General features: G+C 38.4%; 1 protein-coding gene across 11 annotated transcripts in view; it reads right to left on the bottom strand.

The window, feature by feature from the left end:
• Positions 1–20,127, bottom strand: part of NRG1 (neuregulin 1) — a 219,668-nt gene that overhangs the window by 112,724 nt on the left and 86,817 nt on the right. For 5 of the 11 annotated variants that reach the window (XM_009212843.4, XM_009212842.4, XM_009212844.4 and 2 more), the window contains exon 1: positions 8,786–16,013. The exons of the other annotated variants lie outside the window; for them this stretch is intronic. In XM_009212843.4, the coding sequence (XP_009211107.1) occupies positions 8,786–9,488 (703 nt within the window). In that variant the 5' untranslated portion in view covers positions 9,489–16,013. Of the gene's footprint in view, positions 1–8,785; positions 16,014–20,127 lie in introns of those variants that run through there. 11 annotated transcript variants of the gene reach the window in all.

The raw sequence follows: 20,127 nt of genomic DNA, 5'->3' as shown, positions 1-20,127 counted from the left end.
GATCAGGAAATCCCAGTTGGAACAATGAAAAGAGTAAGGTGAACATAATCTTAGGATTCATGATATTTCTAGCCAAGTTCTTCGCTTGCACCACATCTAAACTGTATAGATTATTTTCCATTGTCCCAATCTTTCCAAAGAGAGTACTTCCTTGACAAACAATCTGATATACCATGCAGTCTTTTCCTCTCTCAAAAGTAACTCCTTATCGCTTTCCCTATAATGAAGCCCTTCATGCAGTGATTTTTGGACATTACTCAAAAAGTAATAATCTATGTAACTCAAAAAGTAATAATCTATGTATTCTAACCAATTTTTATAAGGGAAAAAATACTCCTTTTATGACACTGGGTTCAAGAAATTAGTAAAGCCCTACACAACATTTTAAGGCATAACAAATTAATTCACTGGTAAAGAGTCCCTACAATTTATTTCTAGAAATGTTAGCGCTTGTGAATATATGCATATATGAACCCCGATAGAAAGGGCAAAGAAAGAAGTGAATATATTTTTAATCTCTGTTTTCTTTAGGTAGAGTAACCACTTTTGTTCTCATCACAATCTCTTGGGAGTTTTAGATATTAACATCCCCATTTGTTTGGATGTAAAACTAAATCTCAAGTGAAACGATTTCCTCAAAGTCACACAGCAGGTTAGAGGAAGAGTTGGCATTTGATTTCGAATTTCTAGCATAATTCCTACTTTAACATGATGTATCATCAACTCTTCACTTCCTTCAAAGTTTTTCATAAGGTTCCCCTAAAGCTCCAAAAGTATTCCCCAGACATTGTTACCAAACCACTGTCAAGATCAAAGGAGAAAAAGAACAAAGTGAGGCAGGGAGTTAAAGTAGAATGAGGGAGAATATTGGTGCTGATTTTGTATTTTTTATGTCTCAGGTCTAGGACTCGGTGTTTTCCAAAATCTCATTTAATCTCCTAACAGCCCCAAGACATGTATATTTATTATTATCACATATAAATGAAGAAATGGATTTAACACGATGGTCTAACTTGCTCAAGGCCATGAAGACGGGCAAGTGGGACTGAAATTCAAGTCTACCCACTGGAAAGCTAACACCCTAAGACAAAAAACTGAGAGAATCAGAGTTGTAAGAGACTTCAGAAGTAAATATAGTTAATAATCTGCTAGGAACATAAATCTCCCTCAACAGTGTCACTGCTTGAATACTTTTAGTACTAAGAAAATCATTTCTTTCCAAGTATGTAACACATTTCAGTTGGGATAACTTTGATCACTAAAACATTCTCCCATATATTATATTGTTGGGAGATAGATGTCCAGCTTCCAGAGGGGTGTCTTATGCATACCAACATCATAAAGGTAAAATTATCTTTTCTTTTTTATTGAGGCAGAGTCTCACTCTGTCACCCAGGCTGGAGTGCAGTAGCATGATCTCAGCTCACTGCAACCTCCACCTCCCAGGTTCAAGTGATTCTCCTGCCTCAGCCTCCTGAGTAGTTGGGATTATAGGCATGAGCCTCCACCCCTGGCTAATTTTTGTATTTTCAGTAGAGACAGGGTTTCACCATGTTGGCCAGGCTGGTCTCGAACTCCTGATCTCAGGTGATTATCCCACCTCAGCCTCCCAAAGTGCTAGGATTACAGGCATAAGCCATGGCACCTGGCCAAAATTCTCTTCTCTAAAAAAGACACCTGTTATAGGGTGATAAAAGTTTTACTAATTAGCATTTAAATAATAAATGGGGAAACCAAATCTTTTAAATTATGATAACATAACATATGCTACTTGAATATAAATGCTAAAAACAGTTTCGAGAAGAAAAGCAAGTGTAGCAAAGGTAAGATGACTTCAGTTTTAGTCTCAGCACTGCCACTGATTGGTTGTAGTGACACTGGGCAAGTCGCTTCACTTTTCCAGACCTGCCTTTTCTCACTTAGGAAGTGACATAAATAATCTCTAAAAATGTTCAGCATATAAAATTCTATGATTATAAGACATTAGTTATATTATTCAGAAACACCCTTTGAATGCCTACACACACGCACACACACACACACACACACACACACAGAGACAAAATTCACTGCAGTAAAGATTACAACCATCTTTGAGATGATGAGGATTAACTTCACTCACTGCTAGTCAATCACTCTTCATGTGAATAGTATATGAACTCATGTCTTTATTCAGTTTAAGAACTAAACAACTTCCTGTAATCCCAGCACTTTGGGAGGCCGAGACGGGCGGATCACGAGGTCAGGAGATCGAGACCATCCTGGCTAACGTGGTGAAACCCCGTCTCTACTAAAAAATACAAAAAACTAGCCGGGCGTGGTGGCGGGCGCCTGTAGTCCCAGCTACTCGGGAGGCTGAGGCAGGAGAATGGCGTAAACCTGGGAGGCGGAGCTTGCAGTGAGCTGAGATCTCGGCTCACTGCAAGCTCCAGCCTGGGCGACAGAGCGAGACTCCGTCTCAAAAAAAAAAAAAAAAAAAGAACTAAACAACTTAATGGCAGATTCTAGTCTTTGTCTGTACAGTGAAATGAACAACCTTGGGAATATTTTAATACTCTGGATGTTCTGCAAGCCAAAACAACACATAAAAATATGACCAAAATATAGACACAAAAATATTTACAGCTACCAACTCTCTAGAATCTGAAAATAATCTTAGAATCTTTATGTACATGCTAGAAGAATTATGTATGTATTTTTCATCTTAAGAGGATGCTCCTAAAGGGCCAGATAGATCAAACTTTTCTCCCTACTCCAATGGTTTGATTAAATAGTGCCATATGGTAGATCACCCCTGGCTACTCAGCCTGTTGGTAGCAGAGGTGGGATTGCTGTCATTTAAAGGACATTGCTGGGCAAGTGTTCAGTATTCGGTAAATGGAGAAGAGAAACATATTAAGAAAAGACAGAAGTGGAAGTCAAAAGGTGAATCACATGATGGTAAAGAAGAAGAAATGCTGAATTAAGCGGGTATATGTATAAGAAAGCAAGAAATATCTCAAATTGCATTATGCAATTAGATTCTTAAAATTCACTAGAACATAAGCTCCCTGAGGGCAGGTACTGTACTATTTTCCACTGCCATATAACCGGTCTAGAACAGAGTCTGGCACAGAGTAGGCACTTAGCATACATTCACTGAATGAAAAAACAAAACAAAACAAAGAGGAAATAACAGAAGAAAAACAAAGCATTGATGTAGAGCAAAAGTAATAAAAGTAGAAACATGAGCATAAAAGTAGATGGAATGTAGTTTATGTTGTAGTAGAATGTTCAATGAACTCTGTGGACAAGTTATATTCCTGGTTCTCAGGGGCATCTAAACAAGTCATAACTTTTTATGCTTTGGTTTTTCAATCTATAAAATATCTCGTCCTTCATGCTTTAAAAGGATACTATGAAGAGTTGTTAAAAGGAAGAGGGAAGGAGAAAGAACACAGATGGATGGTTTGGAACATCATTTTCTGGGAGTACAGAAATGCTGATGTCCAAAAACAGAAAAACTGGAATCAATCAAGCACACTAAAGAAAAAAAGATGAAAAGATCAAGAAGGTTAAAATTTGATTTAATTATGCCATTAAGAAACTGGTATATTGGTCACTGGCTAGAGATTTTTTTTGTATGTTTATAATATATGAAAGTACCATTCAGCATTAAAATGCAATAAATAAGGTTAAAGTTTAAATAAAGACAGTTTAAATTATTTTGATATGATGCAATGAAATATTGATCCATAAAGCCAAAATGGCATAATTACAAAAATAAAAACGAGTCAATATGTAATTGGGAAGGTAGGAAGGAAAGGGGAGAAGACTGAGTTGGGTATCACAAAGGAATAGAGAGGAGAAAACAAAATGGGCTATGAAGAAATGAGATACCATCTCACACCAGTTAGAATGGCAATCATTAAAAAGTCAGGAAACAACAGGTGCTGGAGAGGATGTGGAGAAATAGGAACACTTTTACACTGTTGGTGGGATTGTAAACTAGTTCAACCATTATGGAAAACAGTATGGCGATTCCTCAAGGATCTAGAACTAGATGTACCATATGACCCAGCCATCCCATTACTGGGTATATACCCAAAGGATTATAAATCATGCTGCTATAAAGACACATGCACACGTATGTTTATTGCAGCACTATTCACAATAGCAAAGACTTGGAATCAACCCAAATGTCCATCAGTGACAGACTGGATTAAGAAAATGTGGCACATATACACCATGGAATACTATGTAGCCATAAAAAAGGATGAGTTTGTGTCCTTTGTAGGGACATGGATGCAGCTGGAAACCATCATTCTCAGCAAACTATCACAAGAACAGAAAACCAAACACCGCATGTTCTCACTCATAGGTGGGAACTGAACAATGAGATCACTTGGACTCGGGAAGGGGGACATCACACACCGGGGCCTATCATGGCGGGGGGAGGGGGGAGGGATTGCACTGGGAGTTATACCTGATGTAAATGACGAGTTGATGGGTGCTGACGAGTTGATGGGTGCAGCACAGCAACATGGCACAAGTATACATATGTAACAAACCTGCACGTTATACACATGTACCCTAGAACTTAAAGTATAATAATAATAATAAATAAATAAATAAATAAATAAATAAATAAATAAAAAAGAAAAGAAGTGAGCCATAGAGCAATCTTCGATATATGAGGGAAGAACTCACCCTAGGCAACCCATGCTGTTTTCAGAAGCAAGCTGAACACTGTATGGATGATCAAATAAAAAGGGAAAAGACCACCATGACTGAAAATTCAATAAGAGCAAAACAGGAAGGTGAGAAGAAAATTTAGTTTTAGTGATATGCACTAAACACACGCCTAAACAGTGTTCCCACTTTAAGTACTTCCCTAATTCTCAGTCTGATGCTATGTTAGTCTCTAGCTCCAACTCTCTACAATAAGGATATGATGAGAGAAGAAAACAGTAGAGAGAGAGAGAGAGAGAGAGAGAGTGTGTGTGTGTGTTTAAATTCTCAGAGACAGAGACAATCTAAAAGTTTGGATTTTGCCACATTTTTCAGAGTTTAGTATATTTTAATAAAAGAATTTCACTAGGCATTTCTGAGCCTGGGTTTCTTCACCAGTAAATTTATAAAATTATTCAGTTCCAATAGAAAATCTTTCAGTCTCTTCCAGTTTTTAATATTTTAGGCTGTAATTGGCAACTATTAAAGTGGGGAAAAGTTATTTGAAATCACTGTTCTGAAATACCTACAAATATAGTTGCCAAGAACTAGAAGGATCCATTAGAATTTAAATGAATGGCATTTTTAAATAGAAGGAAATAAATCCTATGGTATATCCAATTCATCATGTTGATCTTTTGCAAATGGTGACTGATTCTTATTGTCATGCGGTAACAATGGTTTGTCACACAATCCCATAATAAGACTTAGGACAAAGCAAAACAAAGTTGGCCCAAGATGAAAATACCAACACATTCTTGCATCCAAGAATCTGTTGTCAAGCAGGGAGGATCTCACATCCAGAAAACATTTTCTTTCAAGATGGTACCACTATTTCCTGGTTACAATTTAATTAATCAGCTCTTTTTATAATAATCTAAGTTTGCAATCTCCCAACAGTCAGGGTAGGAAAAATTTTAAAGCCCAGGCAAAGAAAACAAATGAATAGTGCAAGTATTACATAACCCACTGAGAAGTAAAAACTTAATTAGTATCATGACAATATAATCATTGTGGTAGTGGGAAACCATTAACTATAGTTAGAAATACTTTAGAATAAAAAATATATAATTATATACTTTCATTCCAATTCTTCACTGGACTTCTTAAGACCTACATGAATGCATAGATTAATATCATGAAAATATGAAATATTACTTTATGAAAGAAATACCCATTTTAGAAAATCCGACATAGCCACTATACCTTAAGGCAATTTAAAATGTCATATTTTGCCTTATATTATAACAAAGACAAAGAATGTTGTAATTTGACAAGAGTCAGTGAGGGAGTAATTCCAGTATTTATAAAAGAAAACTTTAATACTAGTAGGTAGATTGGTTTGGGGAGCAACGCTGCAGACACAATTACTGGGATTGTCTCTCTTCTACTCTCTCAGGCTCCAGGATAAAGAAGAATCAATTAGCCCTCAACAGTCTATGACCTTGAAGGCTACAGCTCTGTGCATAATGTGCTGAATATGCTGAGACAGAAAAAAAAAAAAAAAAGGAAAAGGGAGAATAAAGTCCTAAAACCACTGAAGAGCATGTTTCACATACGATAATGTCATTTTCAAATATAAGCCATGACAGCTTAGTTTATGTCAAAAACATGCACGGTAAAAGGAACGTCCCAGTTCTTTTTGCGACTAAACAATACTTTCTTAGTTGAAAAATACAATCCCTTTGTAAGCTTTTTTTTTCCCCTTTCCATTAATTAATGGTTACAACCTTTTTAAACAACAACAAAAACAACCACTTACAAGTCTCTAGAAACAAAGCTGCCTGGACCAATCCCTTTCAAACACTACTCCCCCCAACCAATACCCCTCCGGCCCCCCGCCCCACAAAAAGTAGGCTCACAATTTTTAGAATACAATACTTGATTTTTTTTTTTTTTAAGGGACAAGTCCAAAAAATTAACAGAGTCTCCCTACAGGTTTTAAAGTGTTAGCCAACTAACTGTCTACCCCTAACTTTTCAGGAGACAACTACTTCCCAGACTGCTTCTCTAGGCTTATCTCCGATGCGCTTCAAAACGTTGCAGCTGTGCATCTGGTCAAACTGGCCACAATGATGCTTTTAGGCAGCAGTAAATCTTTCCCATTTATTGCAGATGCCACAATATCAATGCCCTGGCTTGGAAAAAAAAAAACTGATAAGGAATATGTAATCTACTAAAACACTTAGTAGAAAAATTTACTTTACAAAATAATTTATCAAAACTTTACAACATACTTTCTGACATGGTCTTAGATCAGGAAAATGTGCTAGATGTTTCTTTTCTTGATTTCCTCAGATGACAAAACTATAGAATTTGGTTGAAGTGTTTTTCAAAGGGCGTTTTTTTTGTTTCTCTGGACAATGAAACCTGTTTAAGCAGATTTCAATTAAAGACTTAAGTTTAAAATGATCAAGTAACCTTGTTCTCCTGGTGAATTTCACTTCTCTTTGCAGGATCTGTACTTGCTTTTTATAGCATGTCATTTCATCTGGGTATTATTTCCCGGTCACTTTGCCAGGTGGGAAGAGGCAGCAAAGGCGGTGATGTCTGTCAGACCTTTAATGATGCTTCAGGGATTTGATAAAGATACAAAGCAGTGTCTGCATGAAGGAGGTTTTCCCTAATTGCACCTAGAAAACAAGACTCTTTTTTTTTTCTTTAAATCTTTGCCATTGAATCTGGTGTGTGTGAAATGATCAAGAGTTACAAGCACAAATCAAGTTTTTCTGTGTTTCTATAGCATGCTGCACTACTTCACATTGAACGTGATGTCTGGAAAAGGTACTCTTTATTCTTCATTACTGTCCAGAGGAAAAACAAAAGAGGTATTTCGTCAGAGAAATTGTCAACTCTCTTTTAACACTAAGAGCTTTCATGTAAGTTATTAAGAACCAAATTTTCTGATCTTGTACTTTCCTACTAAGTAAATATACCTCATGGTAAAAAGTGATAGGAGATAGAGACAACAAAAATAAACTAGAAACATTTTTAAAAGGCTATAGAAAACTCCTCCCTTCTATATTGATGTTTAGAACAGTCATGCTTTCATTCTTGTCAACTTTCCACTCTAAAGCTATTGCAGTTACCCAATGCAAATGCAAACAGAAATGTATTGTTTTTAAGAGCGTGGGCTCTCTTCACATCACAGGTTATTAAACTGGGCTGCTGCAATCTGCCAGACTAAGATGACACATGCCTTAAAAAGAAAAAAAAAAAAAAAAAAAAAAAAAAAAGATGTACCTCACTAATGGATCTTGTACTTTTTAATGACTGCCAAGGAAGCTATTTAAACATTTGATTATAGAAGACAAAACTAATTTGGGCAAATCCTTCATGCAGAATCCTACTGTGTCCTAGACAAAATAAAGCTGCCGTTACTAAGTGCTCACTAACTGAAAGTACAGTCTGGGCAGGACAGTAGTCATCTCAAGCTAGTGAGAGGCGAGCACCGTAAATGTCTTAAGACTTGCTGCAATCTCAGAAAGAACCAATTAAGATACAAAAGTAGGGAGAGGTGGTTAGAGAACAGGAAGAAGGGAGAGAAAGACAACAAGCAGCTTGGGGTTGCTGAGAGGTAGAGGGTAACAGAAAGGTGACAGGAAATCTATGATGGGGAAGAGAAAGACACAAAATAATACTGGTATATGAAGGTCACATTTCTATAAAACATGAAAAGATGGCCTGATGTTTCAATTTTAAAATGTATTAGAAATAAATTGAATTTAACTTAAATTCAAGCATGACTTGCAGATGCTGAAGTTTTGCATTCCCGGTACCAGACTGAACAATGTGGCTAGAGAGAGCTGCTGTCACAACACTGGTTCAGACCCGGAGTTTGCAAGATCATTTTACTCAGCCCTTCAATGCCAGCCCAAGTGTCTCAAACACATGCTTTGCTTAAACAAAACCAGGCAACTAAAATGCAAGAAGAAAGGGAAACATCCTTTGGGGACCTCAAACCCACCCCTTTCCTTTCTTCTTCTTCATCATCATCATCACCATCATCATCATCATCATCATCATCATCATCATCATCATCATCATCTCTCTCTCTCTCTCTCTCTCTACTTACAAAGTTTAGGAGCAGTTTGGAGATTAGTTTCTGTTGTTTGTGGCTGAGTTGCTGACTTGGGCGTTCTCACCTCAGGGTTCCGGGTGGGTGAAGGGAAGGATGGTGCAGTGGACGGCAAGAAAGAAAAGGCAAAAATACGATTCTTCGGTGTCGGTGCCGCTGATGGTTCAAAGGAGACAACAGCCTTGTCACCTTGCACTGTAACTTGAACCTTGCTTTCAGATTGAGCCCTAGAGACAGGTGAAGTATATGCCTCAGACGACACCCACACAGCTGAGGCAGCAGTTGGGTCCAGAGAAATAATAGGGTCCTGGCCTAATCCCCCAGGGTCAAGGTGAGTAGGAGAGTCATACTCAAAGATCTTGTCCACGAATACCCACTTGAGGCCGGCAATGCAGAGGCAGAGGCTGACCAGGCAAGCCAGGATGGGGACAATGCAGATTTTCTCTGAGTTGAGGCAGCCTCTCAGGCGCTCAGCTTCTAGGCACACACAGCAGGGTACGGCCAGGCCCACGAGTCCAGGGGTTCTCCCATCTTCAGTCTGGGGCTCTGGCATGTCTTCTGCTGCCGGAAGCCCATCAAGAGATGGGTCTGCACTCAGCTGAGTGGAGGGGCTAGAGGACCTCTCGGCGGCGACCTCAGACATGTCTGGGGAATAAATCTCCATCGGCTCACCTCCAGAAGAAGGCCTGGCCGCTCTCATGGTCCATTACCACGCAGAGGCCCCCCCAACCAAATGATACAGCATCTTACAGGGGGAAATCGATAAATCGTCCAAGTCCAAGGCCATTATCAAAATCAAGAAGAGTTCAGGAAGATGCAAGGGGGAAAGAAAAGCTCCTAGCAACTACAAAATCAGAGTATATCGTTATAATTCTTTAAACTGCTGTTTCTGGGCCACTTTTCTAGTTCTTTTAAACGTTACTCCAAACCATCCCGGGCTCGTCAAGAGGACAGGGACCAAAATAGATCGACAGAGCTGCTGGCTGGTTAATTAAGTAAACCAGTAGCCCAAACTGAAAGGCATGTTTCTCACCTCGAGCATCTGAAGCTGGTGTCTGCTCAGATGAAGAAAACAACTGTCATGCAGGAGAAGTAAAAGCAGAAGGAGGACCAGCGGCGGTGGCGGCGGCGGCAGCAGCGGCGGCGGCAGGAGAGGCAGTAGTGACAATAGCAACAGCATCCTGTTGTGTTAACGCGACGACGGCTGAAAGGGGCTGAATCATTACAGAGCAGCAGGTGCCTGCCCTCGGAGCATCACTGCAAACAGGATCAGAGGGCTCCGGAGGCAAGAGTGCAGCCAGGAGGGGCGGTCACTCCCTTCCCCGCCCTGCCTCCACCCCACCCCCGACTACTCCTCTTTGTCCTTCTTGAGTGCTCATTCACTTTCTTCCTCTGCGGCTCTTCTCTGCTTCAGTCTCTCTCTTTCTTTCCCTTCTTCATCCAAGCCCGTCCTCTCTCTCTCCTCTCTCTCTTTCCTCCCACTCTCCCAACCCCCACTCCCCACTCTCTATCCACACTCTAGAGCTGCAGGCTGGTCTGAGTAAAATCAGTATCCCCAGCCACACAGGACTGCCAGTGACTTCCTATTTTATCCAATTAGAAGGAATAAAGGCCATCAAATCAAAAAGAGGCATGCAGGCATCAGTTAAGCCTAGTCCCCATGGCCCCCACCCGTTTTCCTCCTTTTTCTTTCTTTCTCTACAAAAGCTGTCCCAGTCTTCTTCTACCCCCACCTTGCCGGCTTTCAGTCTCTTTCCTTCACCCACTGTTGGGTCAGAAAAAGCCAGCGATCGATGCTAGCAATCTAACAAAGCTGGGATGGGGAGGGGGGTGGGGGGGTGTAGGTGGGACCTTATGGGTTGGACCTGAGGCTTGGCGAAGTCTGCTATCTGATTCCTCCCCAGAGAGGTAAGCTTTTCAACAGCAATTTCTTCCTGCCTGCTGCTGAGAGATAGCATTCCTTCCCTAGCCCTCTAATAAGTTTTGTTCACTAAGAGGACTGTTATTACCTGATTTCCGACCAACAGTTTGAACGTTTTTTTCCTAACCATGGACAGCTCTGCCTTTAGCCCTTTTTGCAATGACTCTGTAAGACTTTGTCATGCCCAGAGAGAAATGCTGAGTACAGGCTGGAGGGAGTGCTAGGGGAGGGGTTGGCAGCCCATATATCCCCTGCTGTGGTCCCCTTTGAATTTCCATTTCTTCTATCTCACCCAAAGAAGACTAGACTAATGTCAAGCTAATAGGAAGCATGCGAGCAAAGCTACCACTTCATTTTTAGATTAGCCTTTCATGGTGACTCCACACTGCAGAGGTCTGAATTCCCTGGCACTGTAATATATACCACATGTCCTCAGCTATCACCGCACTGCAAGTACTAAGAAGAGTTTTCGATGAGAGCATGCCTTTTGGGTTAGGTTTCAGGAGCTTTACCTTCCAGATAGTTTCAATGCTGATTTTTTTTTCTTTTAAAACAACAGTCATTAAAACACTAGAAGAAAGCACTGTTCATAATAGAGACCACAGGCTTCTCCAAGCACTCTGCTCCATGTCACTTCACACAATATGCATCTGAACCTGTAATGCACACTTACTGTGACTGGACATCTAAACGGTTTCCAAGGAACCATTCTGTTTACCTATGTCAACAGGAGTCTTTAAAACTCTCTCTAAATCTATACTACATAGCCATCATATGAGTCCCTAAAGCAGTGAAATTTAGAACTCAAGTCCTGAGAAAATCTGCTTTAAGCATGTTGTATTTTGTAGGGCACAATCTCCACTGCTTTGAGGTACGTTTCAGCTTCAAATGACAGGAGATAAGAATATTATCACTTTTTCCTTCAAGATGAAATTAGTCCATAATTATAAATGATTTAAAGGGTCTTAACATCTTAAACTGTGTTTGCAGTACTATAACAACAACAAAAGCCTGTGCCAATTTGCATAATTGTAACCATGACTATGACAACTTTATGGGCAACATGAGTTATCCTTAAGTTCATCTCTCTATAATCTGCATTTATATACCAGTAAATGGTGTTTAAAAATAATTCCTATGCTTATTTTCTAGGTTTATTTGACTTTAAAGCGGTGAGAGCTCTCTTACAAAGATTCTAGCAATGGACATACAATTTCACAGTGTAGAAAATGTCTACTGAAGCACTTAAAGCATTCATATTGAAAGATAGTAAGATCTCAATGATCAATATTCATGTAAATATTCAGAAACAATATCAGCGGTGTTTATGCTAAACTACGGTAATTTATAATTTCTTCAAAAAGTACCCAGTTGAAATATATGGCACTGAATTCCTCAATTTTGACCTAAACCAAAAATATTATACTCAGTACACTAGCATTTCATCCAAGGCCAAGGTCAGCTAAATTTCAAAGACCAAAATGGGGTTCAGGTGGCCCCAAGTCAGGCAGATAGGAGAAAATACCAAGCATGATAACCCATAGTTTAGAAAAGTGGTCTTTAACTTACACCAAGAGCAATTATTCACCTTACCTCAACCATTAAGAACAAACATATTCAGCAGGGAAGAAAAAAAAAAAAGTTACTGGGCATAGCTCTAGCTGTTACACTGAAAATACCCAATACTTATAGAGAAAACCAACATTTTATACAAAGACTAGGACAACACATCAGAGAGAGAATCCTGTGGACTGCCACAAGTACTCTTTCCCTTGGACTACATAAACCAGACTTTGGGATGTGTCTGTTTTGCCCCCAGAAAGGCATTCCATAAACCCTGTGGCACCTTGGTGCTAAGATTAGTCTGCAGACAGCCAGCTTCCTATAAAATTGTTTTTTTCCACCAAATTGGAAAATGAATGTAAATGGGGAAATGGAGAAGGATGGGAGGTGAAGAATAAAAGGAATTCTCCATTAGTTCTACCCTTGGGACTAGGACCCAGAAGTTGCCTTTCTCCCGTCATCAAATCCTCTACAGCAATAAAAGAGTGAGAAAGGAAAGTGTGAATGGGGTTAGAGGTCAGAATTTCCTTTGGATAAAACATGTATGTTTGTAGGAAAAACTGCAAGGATATAGCATTTTAACCCTTTAAGCTCCACCCCAGTAAAGCCCAGGAATACTCCATTTCCATGTCCTCTTAGAAAAATAAACTAGACAATTTTTTACTACCTTTTTAAACCTTTTACACCATCTCCCTCACAATAACAAAAGCTACCTTTATTGAGTTCCACCCAGGCAACAAGCACTCTGCTAGGTTCATAATACACATTGTTTCTGATCTTCACTAATCCCATACAGTCCATACTAATCTTAAAATTTTTTAAAAAATATTTCATTGGCCCAGGTAGCTTAGGTAATTTTGCCATGGACATATAGCTATGTGGCCAAAATTTGAACACGTTCTGATTCATTCTATTTCTGCTGAAAAATACTGATTTTGTTTTTTTATCAAAAGGGTGCATTTGATTATATTATTGATTACATATCTCTTCAAGAAGAGACTATGAAAACCAGAATAGATAACTATGAAATAGGAATTATTACCTTAATATAATTTGTAAACAAACTTAAAAGGATCTAGTTTTCAAAATAAGACTTCTAAAATTTTGCCTAATAATTTTTAGAAATTATAAGAATTAAGCATGGACCATTTAAATACTATCTATTTATCATTTAAATCAAATGAGCTCTTCCATGGTCTCATTCCAGGACTTCCTTTGAGAAGCGATTTCAGTTATGTATTGCTGTGAAACAAACCGCCCGGAAATAGCTTACAGCAACCGCCATTTTATTCTGTAGGTTTACTGGGTTCAGCTGAGTGGTTTCTCTGCTCCATTTGACGTCAGCTGGTGCTGCAGGTGAGGTGCAACTAGGTGAAAACATTCAAAATGGCTCCCATACATGATGACTGGCAGCTGCTGCTAGATGCCAGCCGGCACTGTGAAATGGTGCAGCAACCTGTGGCCTCTCCTTGTGGCTTGAGCTTCCCACAGTATGGTGGCCAGGTTGTGAGAGAAAGCACCCCAAGAGGAAGAAAACACAAGCTGCCAGTACTCTTAAAAGTCTGTGCCTGAAAGCAGAACAAACTATTTCCCCTGCATCCTACTGGTTAAGAAGTCACCGTGCCAGCCCAGACTCAAGGACAGAGGAAATACATTTTGAGGGAGAAAGTGGCAAAGAATTTGCAGCCACAATTAATCTGCTACAGAGGATAAGAAAGTAAATGCTAGTACACCAACCTGGATCAAGAAGAGAGACGGTAATATAGAATGGGATTTGGCAGAATAAAGTAAAATCTACTTATGTTTCTGATCCACTTTCATAATATTTCAGCTTCCTTCTAAGTTGGCTTCAAGAAAAAAAATCCTGTAATATCATCAAATAAAAAAATACTAGAATTTCTCTGCTACTTCAATTCAAGTTAGTCTATGAATTCAAGCTAGTCATTCTGCTTTACTTTTATTTACTTTATCATCAGAAGAATGTACGGTAGCTCCAACAGATGAAACAGAATGATAAATATCATTTTGCTTTTGACCTTATTACTCATTTATTTTCTCTTTGACTTTTTTCCTGTATCTTGGCGATATAACTCTAAAATATTATCTCTCTGAAATCTAAAAATACTATCACTGAAAAACTTTATCCTTGCTCCTAAATTTTACGGCTGGCAAAAGAGTAGAATTTACTTCACGGTATCTAACATAAAATAAAAATGATGGCAGCAGTTGTTTCATTTGGGGAGATCCCTACATACAAATGGCATTTATTTATTTGCTGAGGAATTATGAAATCATAATTTTCATAAGAAAGCGCCAGGCCCTAAAGTTAACTTTAAAACCCTGCAGCTTCTTTGGAGGATAAAGTACACCAATGGATCTGTCAGCTTCCTCCACCTATCCAAAAAACATGCCCTCAGCTAGGTCTTAGCTCCTTGACAGAGCCCTTCCCATTTTTCCAAATCATAGACCCAGTATTTCTTAACTGAAACATTTATTGGGGCACATTCACAGTCATGTGTCATCATTTAATTACATCATGTATACAGGGCTGAAGAATGCAATTTCTTTGACGGCAAAGATTATCAGTATTTGATTGTCTGATACAGCTGGGCTATCCATTCAATACATACATTTGGTTTGGTTTTACTTTTAATTGGGATTGCATTACACAGATTATGGGGTCTCTAATAGATCAGCAGGCTTTATTCATACCCTCTATACTCTCCTCCATTTTTTCAAGTCTTTTAATGGCCTATTCAGATACTTCCTTATCAAATTTTCTCTGATTGTTCCAAAATATGCCTTGAATTAATTTAGCCCGGTCTAGCAAAACTCAACTACCACAGATCCTATCAGTGGAGGGAAAGTTTGGAATATGCTAATATTTAACTATTTTTTCTTGTCATTCCTCTCTCCCCAGCTAAACAGAAAAGTTCTCTGAGAGCAAACCAAATCCATGTGCTGTTTGATGTTCTTCTACATTATTTATGATGCAAAATGGGTGAGATGAATGGAACTTATTTTACCTTACTGGGCATGTCTTTTCTGCCCACTTTAAAGGTGAGTCAAGACTGATTATTCTTACCCAGTGAAAATGTTCTCAGAGCAGACAATTTGACTTAATTTTAAGCATTACTTTGTGAGATGCTGTATCAAGTGCTTGATATTGACTGTGCTCTGTGTTCTCATTCTGTAACACGATGAGCAATTTACTCTGGTACATTTTGTTCTTTATGAGTTTAGATCCTTTGTAACTGAAGATACAGTAAATGATCTCAAAGATGAAGATGTGAGAATTTCATATGGAAAGATATTTTAATTGCATATGATAGTTATAGTGAGTTTGCTTTACTTTGGGAGAATCTATTAATTTCTCACTCCCCATAAGTAAAATTATTAGTTTTCTACAAACATAGTTTATTGGTCATTTTACAAGTTGCTCTTCTTTTAAAATTCCACTGGAGAAGTTTTGGAACTAGATGGAAGGGGTGGTTGTGCAACACTGCAATAAATGCAACTGAGTTGTGACTCTCAAATGGTTAATTTTGCTGTGTGAATTTCAACTCAAGGAAAAATGAGACTGTTAAGTGTAGGTTGCCCTTTCTTCTAGAAAGTATCAATAGGCAATGTGGCATTGAATCTCAGGCAATTATTAACTTTGAACTCTGAACTTATATTAATATTAATTTACATATGTATATGCATATATATGTATATATTTAGAGTCAGGTTTTCACTCTGTCTCCCAGGCTGGAGTGCAATGGTGCAATCCTAGTCACTGCAGCCTTGATGTCCTGGGCTCAAGCAACTCTCCCACCTTAGCCTCTCAAGTAGCTGAGACTACAGGTGCATGCCACCATGCCTGGCTAACTTATTTTTAAATTATTATTATTATTATTATTATTATTATTATTACTACTTTGTAGAGGCAGGGTCTCACTCTCTCACCCAGGCTGGAGTGCAATGGTGCAATCATAACTCACCATAGTCTCAAACTCCTGGCCTCAGCAATCCTCCTACCTCAGCCTCCCAAAGTGCTGGTATTACAGTTGTGAGCCACCATGCCTGCCAATATGTATATTTTAAATAGGGAAATAGGATGGAGTTGAACAGTGAAAAATAATATTTTAGCACATAAAACAGGATAGAAAGATAACGCTTTGCTCATGTTCTCATAAGCCTTTTGAATTCAGAGTCTCAATGACATATCCATTTCCTAGTTTTTGTGTGTGTATGTGTCTGAGCTCTTTGGGATGAAGGACTCCACTGGAAATAAGTGCCAAGGACGAGGGGCAAGTGGCAGTCTTCCAGTATTATCTGTGTTTTCTTATCAAAAATGTGATAAACTCAACACCAGAACGTCAGCTCCATAAGGCCATGCACTTGTGTCTGCCTCCACTGCTATATCCCCAGTACCTACAGCATGCCTGGCACACAGCAGACATTTGTTAAACAAATGCATCCAAATGAAAACGACATGGAAGAGGGATGAATAAACTATGGGAAACATCTTTGAGACATGGGTTTTACCAGTCTGAGTAAATGCAAATAATGTTAAATTACTGTGTGTGGGGGGGGGGATATGTGTGTGTGTGTGTGGAGTGTGTGTGTGTGTGTGTGATAAAAAGAAGAAAAACCAAAAGAAACATTATCTTTATATAGAGTAATCTGAGGTTATGTGGATGAATGGCCATTTCTAACATTTACTAGAGCAATATATGTTGGCTTAGTTACCTTGAGCCAATATCTTTGCTGTGTCTCATTAATATTCACTATGACAGTTAAGTTCAGGGCATAGAGCAGCACAGCTCAGAGAGATTTTCTGTTGTTTGTTTTTCATTCTTCTGGCAAATGTAACAAAAATGCAAGATATAATTTTGCTTTTATGCACATATCCAATGTGTTATCTTATTTAACGAAAATGATAATGGATGTATTTTAATGCAGTGAGAGAAGTTTTAGCTAAAAACAAGGAGGAAATACCTTGATAACCGATGCTGGTTTAATATAAATTCAGCAAAGTTTTAAAAATGGGAGGGATTGAACTTGACATATACTTAAGCACTAGCTATTTGTTTTAAAGTTCAGTTGCTTGTCAGCCGGTTCTATAAACTGGTCCCCCAATCAACCCAGAAATGTAGTTAGTTAGTATATAGCACAGCATATCACTTATAGCAAATGCTCTAGAAATATGTGTTAATTTGATTTTTAAATCTCCTGCTTAAAATAGAGAGAAACAGTTGAGCATGAGATTATACACATGTGAAAGCAGTTATGAATTACTCATAAGAGAAGACCAGCTATTCAAGAGACTGAAACTTCATATAAGCCCATGTGTAAAATATACTTGCACAACATTCCTGGAATAAAGTAAGTTTGAGGAAAGGGATTACCTGAAGTGTTCTCCTTTTAAACATGGTTCAAATTTCTTTTCTCTTTATTTTTATTTATTTATTTATTTTGAGATGGAATCTCGCTCTGTCGCTTAGACTGGAGTGCAGTGGCATGATCTCAGCTCACTGCAGCCTCCGCCTCCCAGGTTCCAGTGATTCTCCTGCCTTGGCTTCCTGGGTAGCTGGGATTACAGGCACACACCACCACACCTGGCTAATTTTTGTATTTTTAGTAGAGATGGGGTTTCGCCATGTTGGCCAGGCTGGTCTCTAACTCCTGACCTCAGGTCATCTGCCCATCTCAGCCTCCCAAAGTGCTAGGATTATAGGCGTGGGCCACCACACCTGGCCAGTTCAAATTTCTGAATCTGAAAAGACCTTAGCCAGAGAAAACATCTTACAATATACATTTTCCTTAGAGTACACACAGTTTTCTTCTCCTTGTTGCTGATCAAAATGAAAATATGAAGTTGCACCAAAGGGAAAAAAAAAAGAAGAAATAAAAATATATGCAGTTTCCAGAACTGATTCGGGATTCCCAGTGAGCCACGTAAGTGTCAGGCAACACTACTGTAAGGTCATAACCTTTATGATGCTCATGGAAGCAGAAGTATCCCATTTAAAATGAAATGCCAATCTCATTTTTCTGCTGCAAGGGGTGGAAACTGTTTCTGCATTGTTACAATTTTTATTACTTAAAAAGATATGAATTTGAAAGTTATAAGATAAAAATGTCTTATGATTTGACCTCCAGCTCAAATGTTTCTATCACAAATCACACGATAGGTTGCTAGAGTCAGAATTGTTTAAGAATGACTTGTTTCTTTTCTGTCCAACATGGTAGTTCCTGCCTGTGATCCCAGCTACTAGGGAGGATGAGGCAGGAGGACTGCTTGCGGTCAGGAGTCCGAGACCAGCCTGGGCAACAGAAGGAGACCATATCTCTAAAACACTGAGAGAAAAAAGAGAATGGACTTGTTTCTTTTCTATTTCAGTAGTTATTTGGAGTAAAAGAATTTACATTTAATGCAAAGGTCAACTGTAATCTCAATAATAATGAGATTTAAAGTTTTTAATTGACTGAAGGTTGGAGCCGCAACAGGTCTTACCCATGAATTTTATTTATTTAATTTTTAAAATTATACTTTAAGTTCTAGGGTACGTGTGCACAACATGTGCCATGTTAGTTTGCTGCACCCATTACATGAATTTCATTTTATACAGGAAGAAAAAAGTTCTTGGGAGGTTAAAAACATAATAATAACCTGCTTAGAGTCACACAGAAAAGAATTTCAAAGTCAGGACTAGAAATCACATCTGTTTCTCTTTCTTTTTAATTAATTTCTATAAAGGAAAGCTCTTTAGTTGCATACTGCCAATACAGATACACACATTTGATTAGATAGTCTAGATTTTCTCTCACTTGGGGCCATGAAAGATGTCTGTACCAATACCTCACTTTGACCATTTCCCTGGACCATTTCTACTTGAAAGTTTACTTTTTAATGCTCCCACGACCACTTGTGGTCACAACTCTACTTAATGGGCCTCTTTCTTAAAGATATTCAGAGACTAATACTCATATTTGAACTCCGTTCTTAAACAGCATTTTATCAAACTAAGGAAGCATACAAAATGTGTGTTCCAGAACCCAACAACTTCCCCTGAGAACAGGCTGGAGATGAGACGCTACCTGACTTGTGGGAGCATTACAGTTAGCTTTACTGCTTACACAGGAAAGTACAGAATAAAGAAATTACAGAGGATAGGAAGGCAATGTATCCTCAGGAAAGAAGACTGTCACCAAAATGGGAATTGCCCGAACATCACTGCAGTAGCTCAAACACAAACTGTACCAAAAATTGTCACTAGCTGGAAATCAGGGAGCCAAGGTTACATCTTCTTTTAATTTGGAGAGTTAAAAGCCTGGGACAGGGGAAAGAGTAATTATTAGGGAACAGGAACAAGAAGGCTGCTACTGGCTGAGTTATACTCTGAAATATGATGACTAGAAAACCCTAAGTCCAAATATGGTGGCTTATTCGAGAGAAACATATATTCTATTTGATAGCATAATCCATGACCCACATGTTTTCTTAAACATTGCAATAAAAGATATATACTATGCATACTGGGATATTTGGGGGTAAAATGAACTCATGTATATTTGAAATGTCATCAAAAAATAAAAAGTTGATAGATAAATGGGTAGACATTTGGTAAGCAAATATAGGAAATATTAACTGTAAAATCTCAGTAGTGGGCATAAGTTTGCTTACTGAATGATTAATTCACCTTTTCTCTATCTTTGAACATTTCATAATAAAATGCTGGAACTGTTAAAAAAATTTCATGGTGTTTCTGGGTTCATATATGATAAGGAGCCTATCTTGATATACTATGGCACATTTTATTATAAAACTCATTACCTATGCCAAACAAACAAAATAATCCAGCAATTC

This window comes from Papio anubis, chromosome 8 (assembly GCF_008728515.1).
Source record: "Papio anubis isolate 15944 chromosome 8, Panubis1.0, whole genome shotgun sequence".
NCBI classification, from domain to species: Eukaryota; Metazoa; Chordata; class Mammalia; order Primates; family Cercopithecidae; genus Papio; species Papio anubis.
The sequence above is the reverse complement of the archived record's forward strand: the minus strand, read 5'-3'. Positions and strand labels throughout refer to the sequence as shown.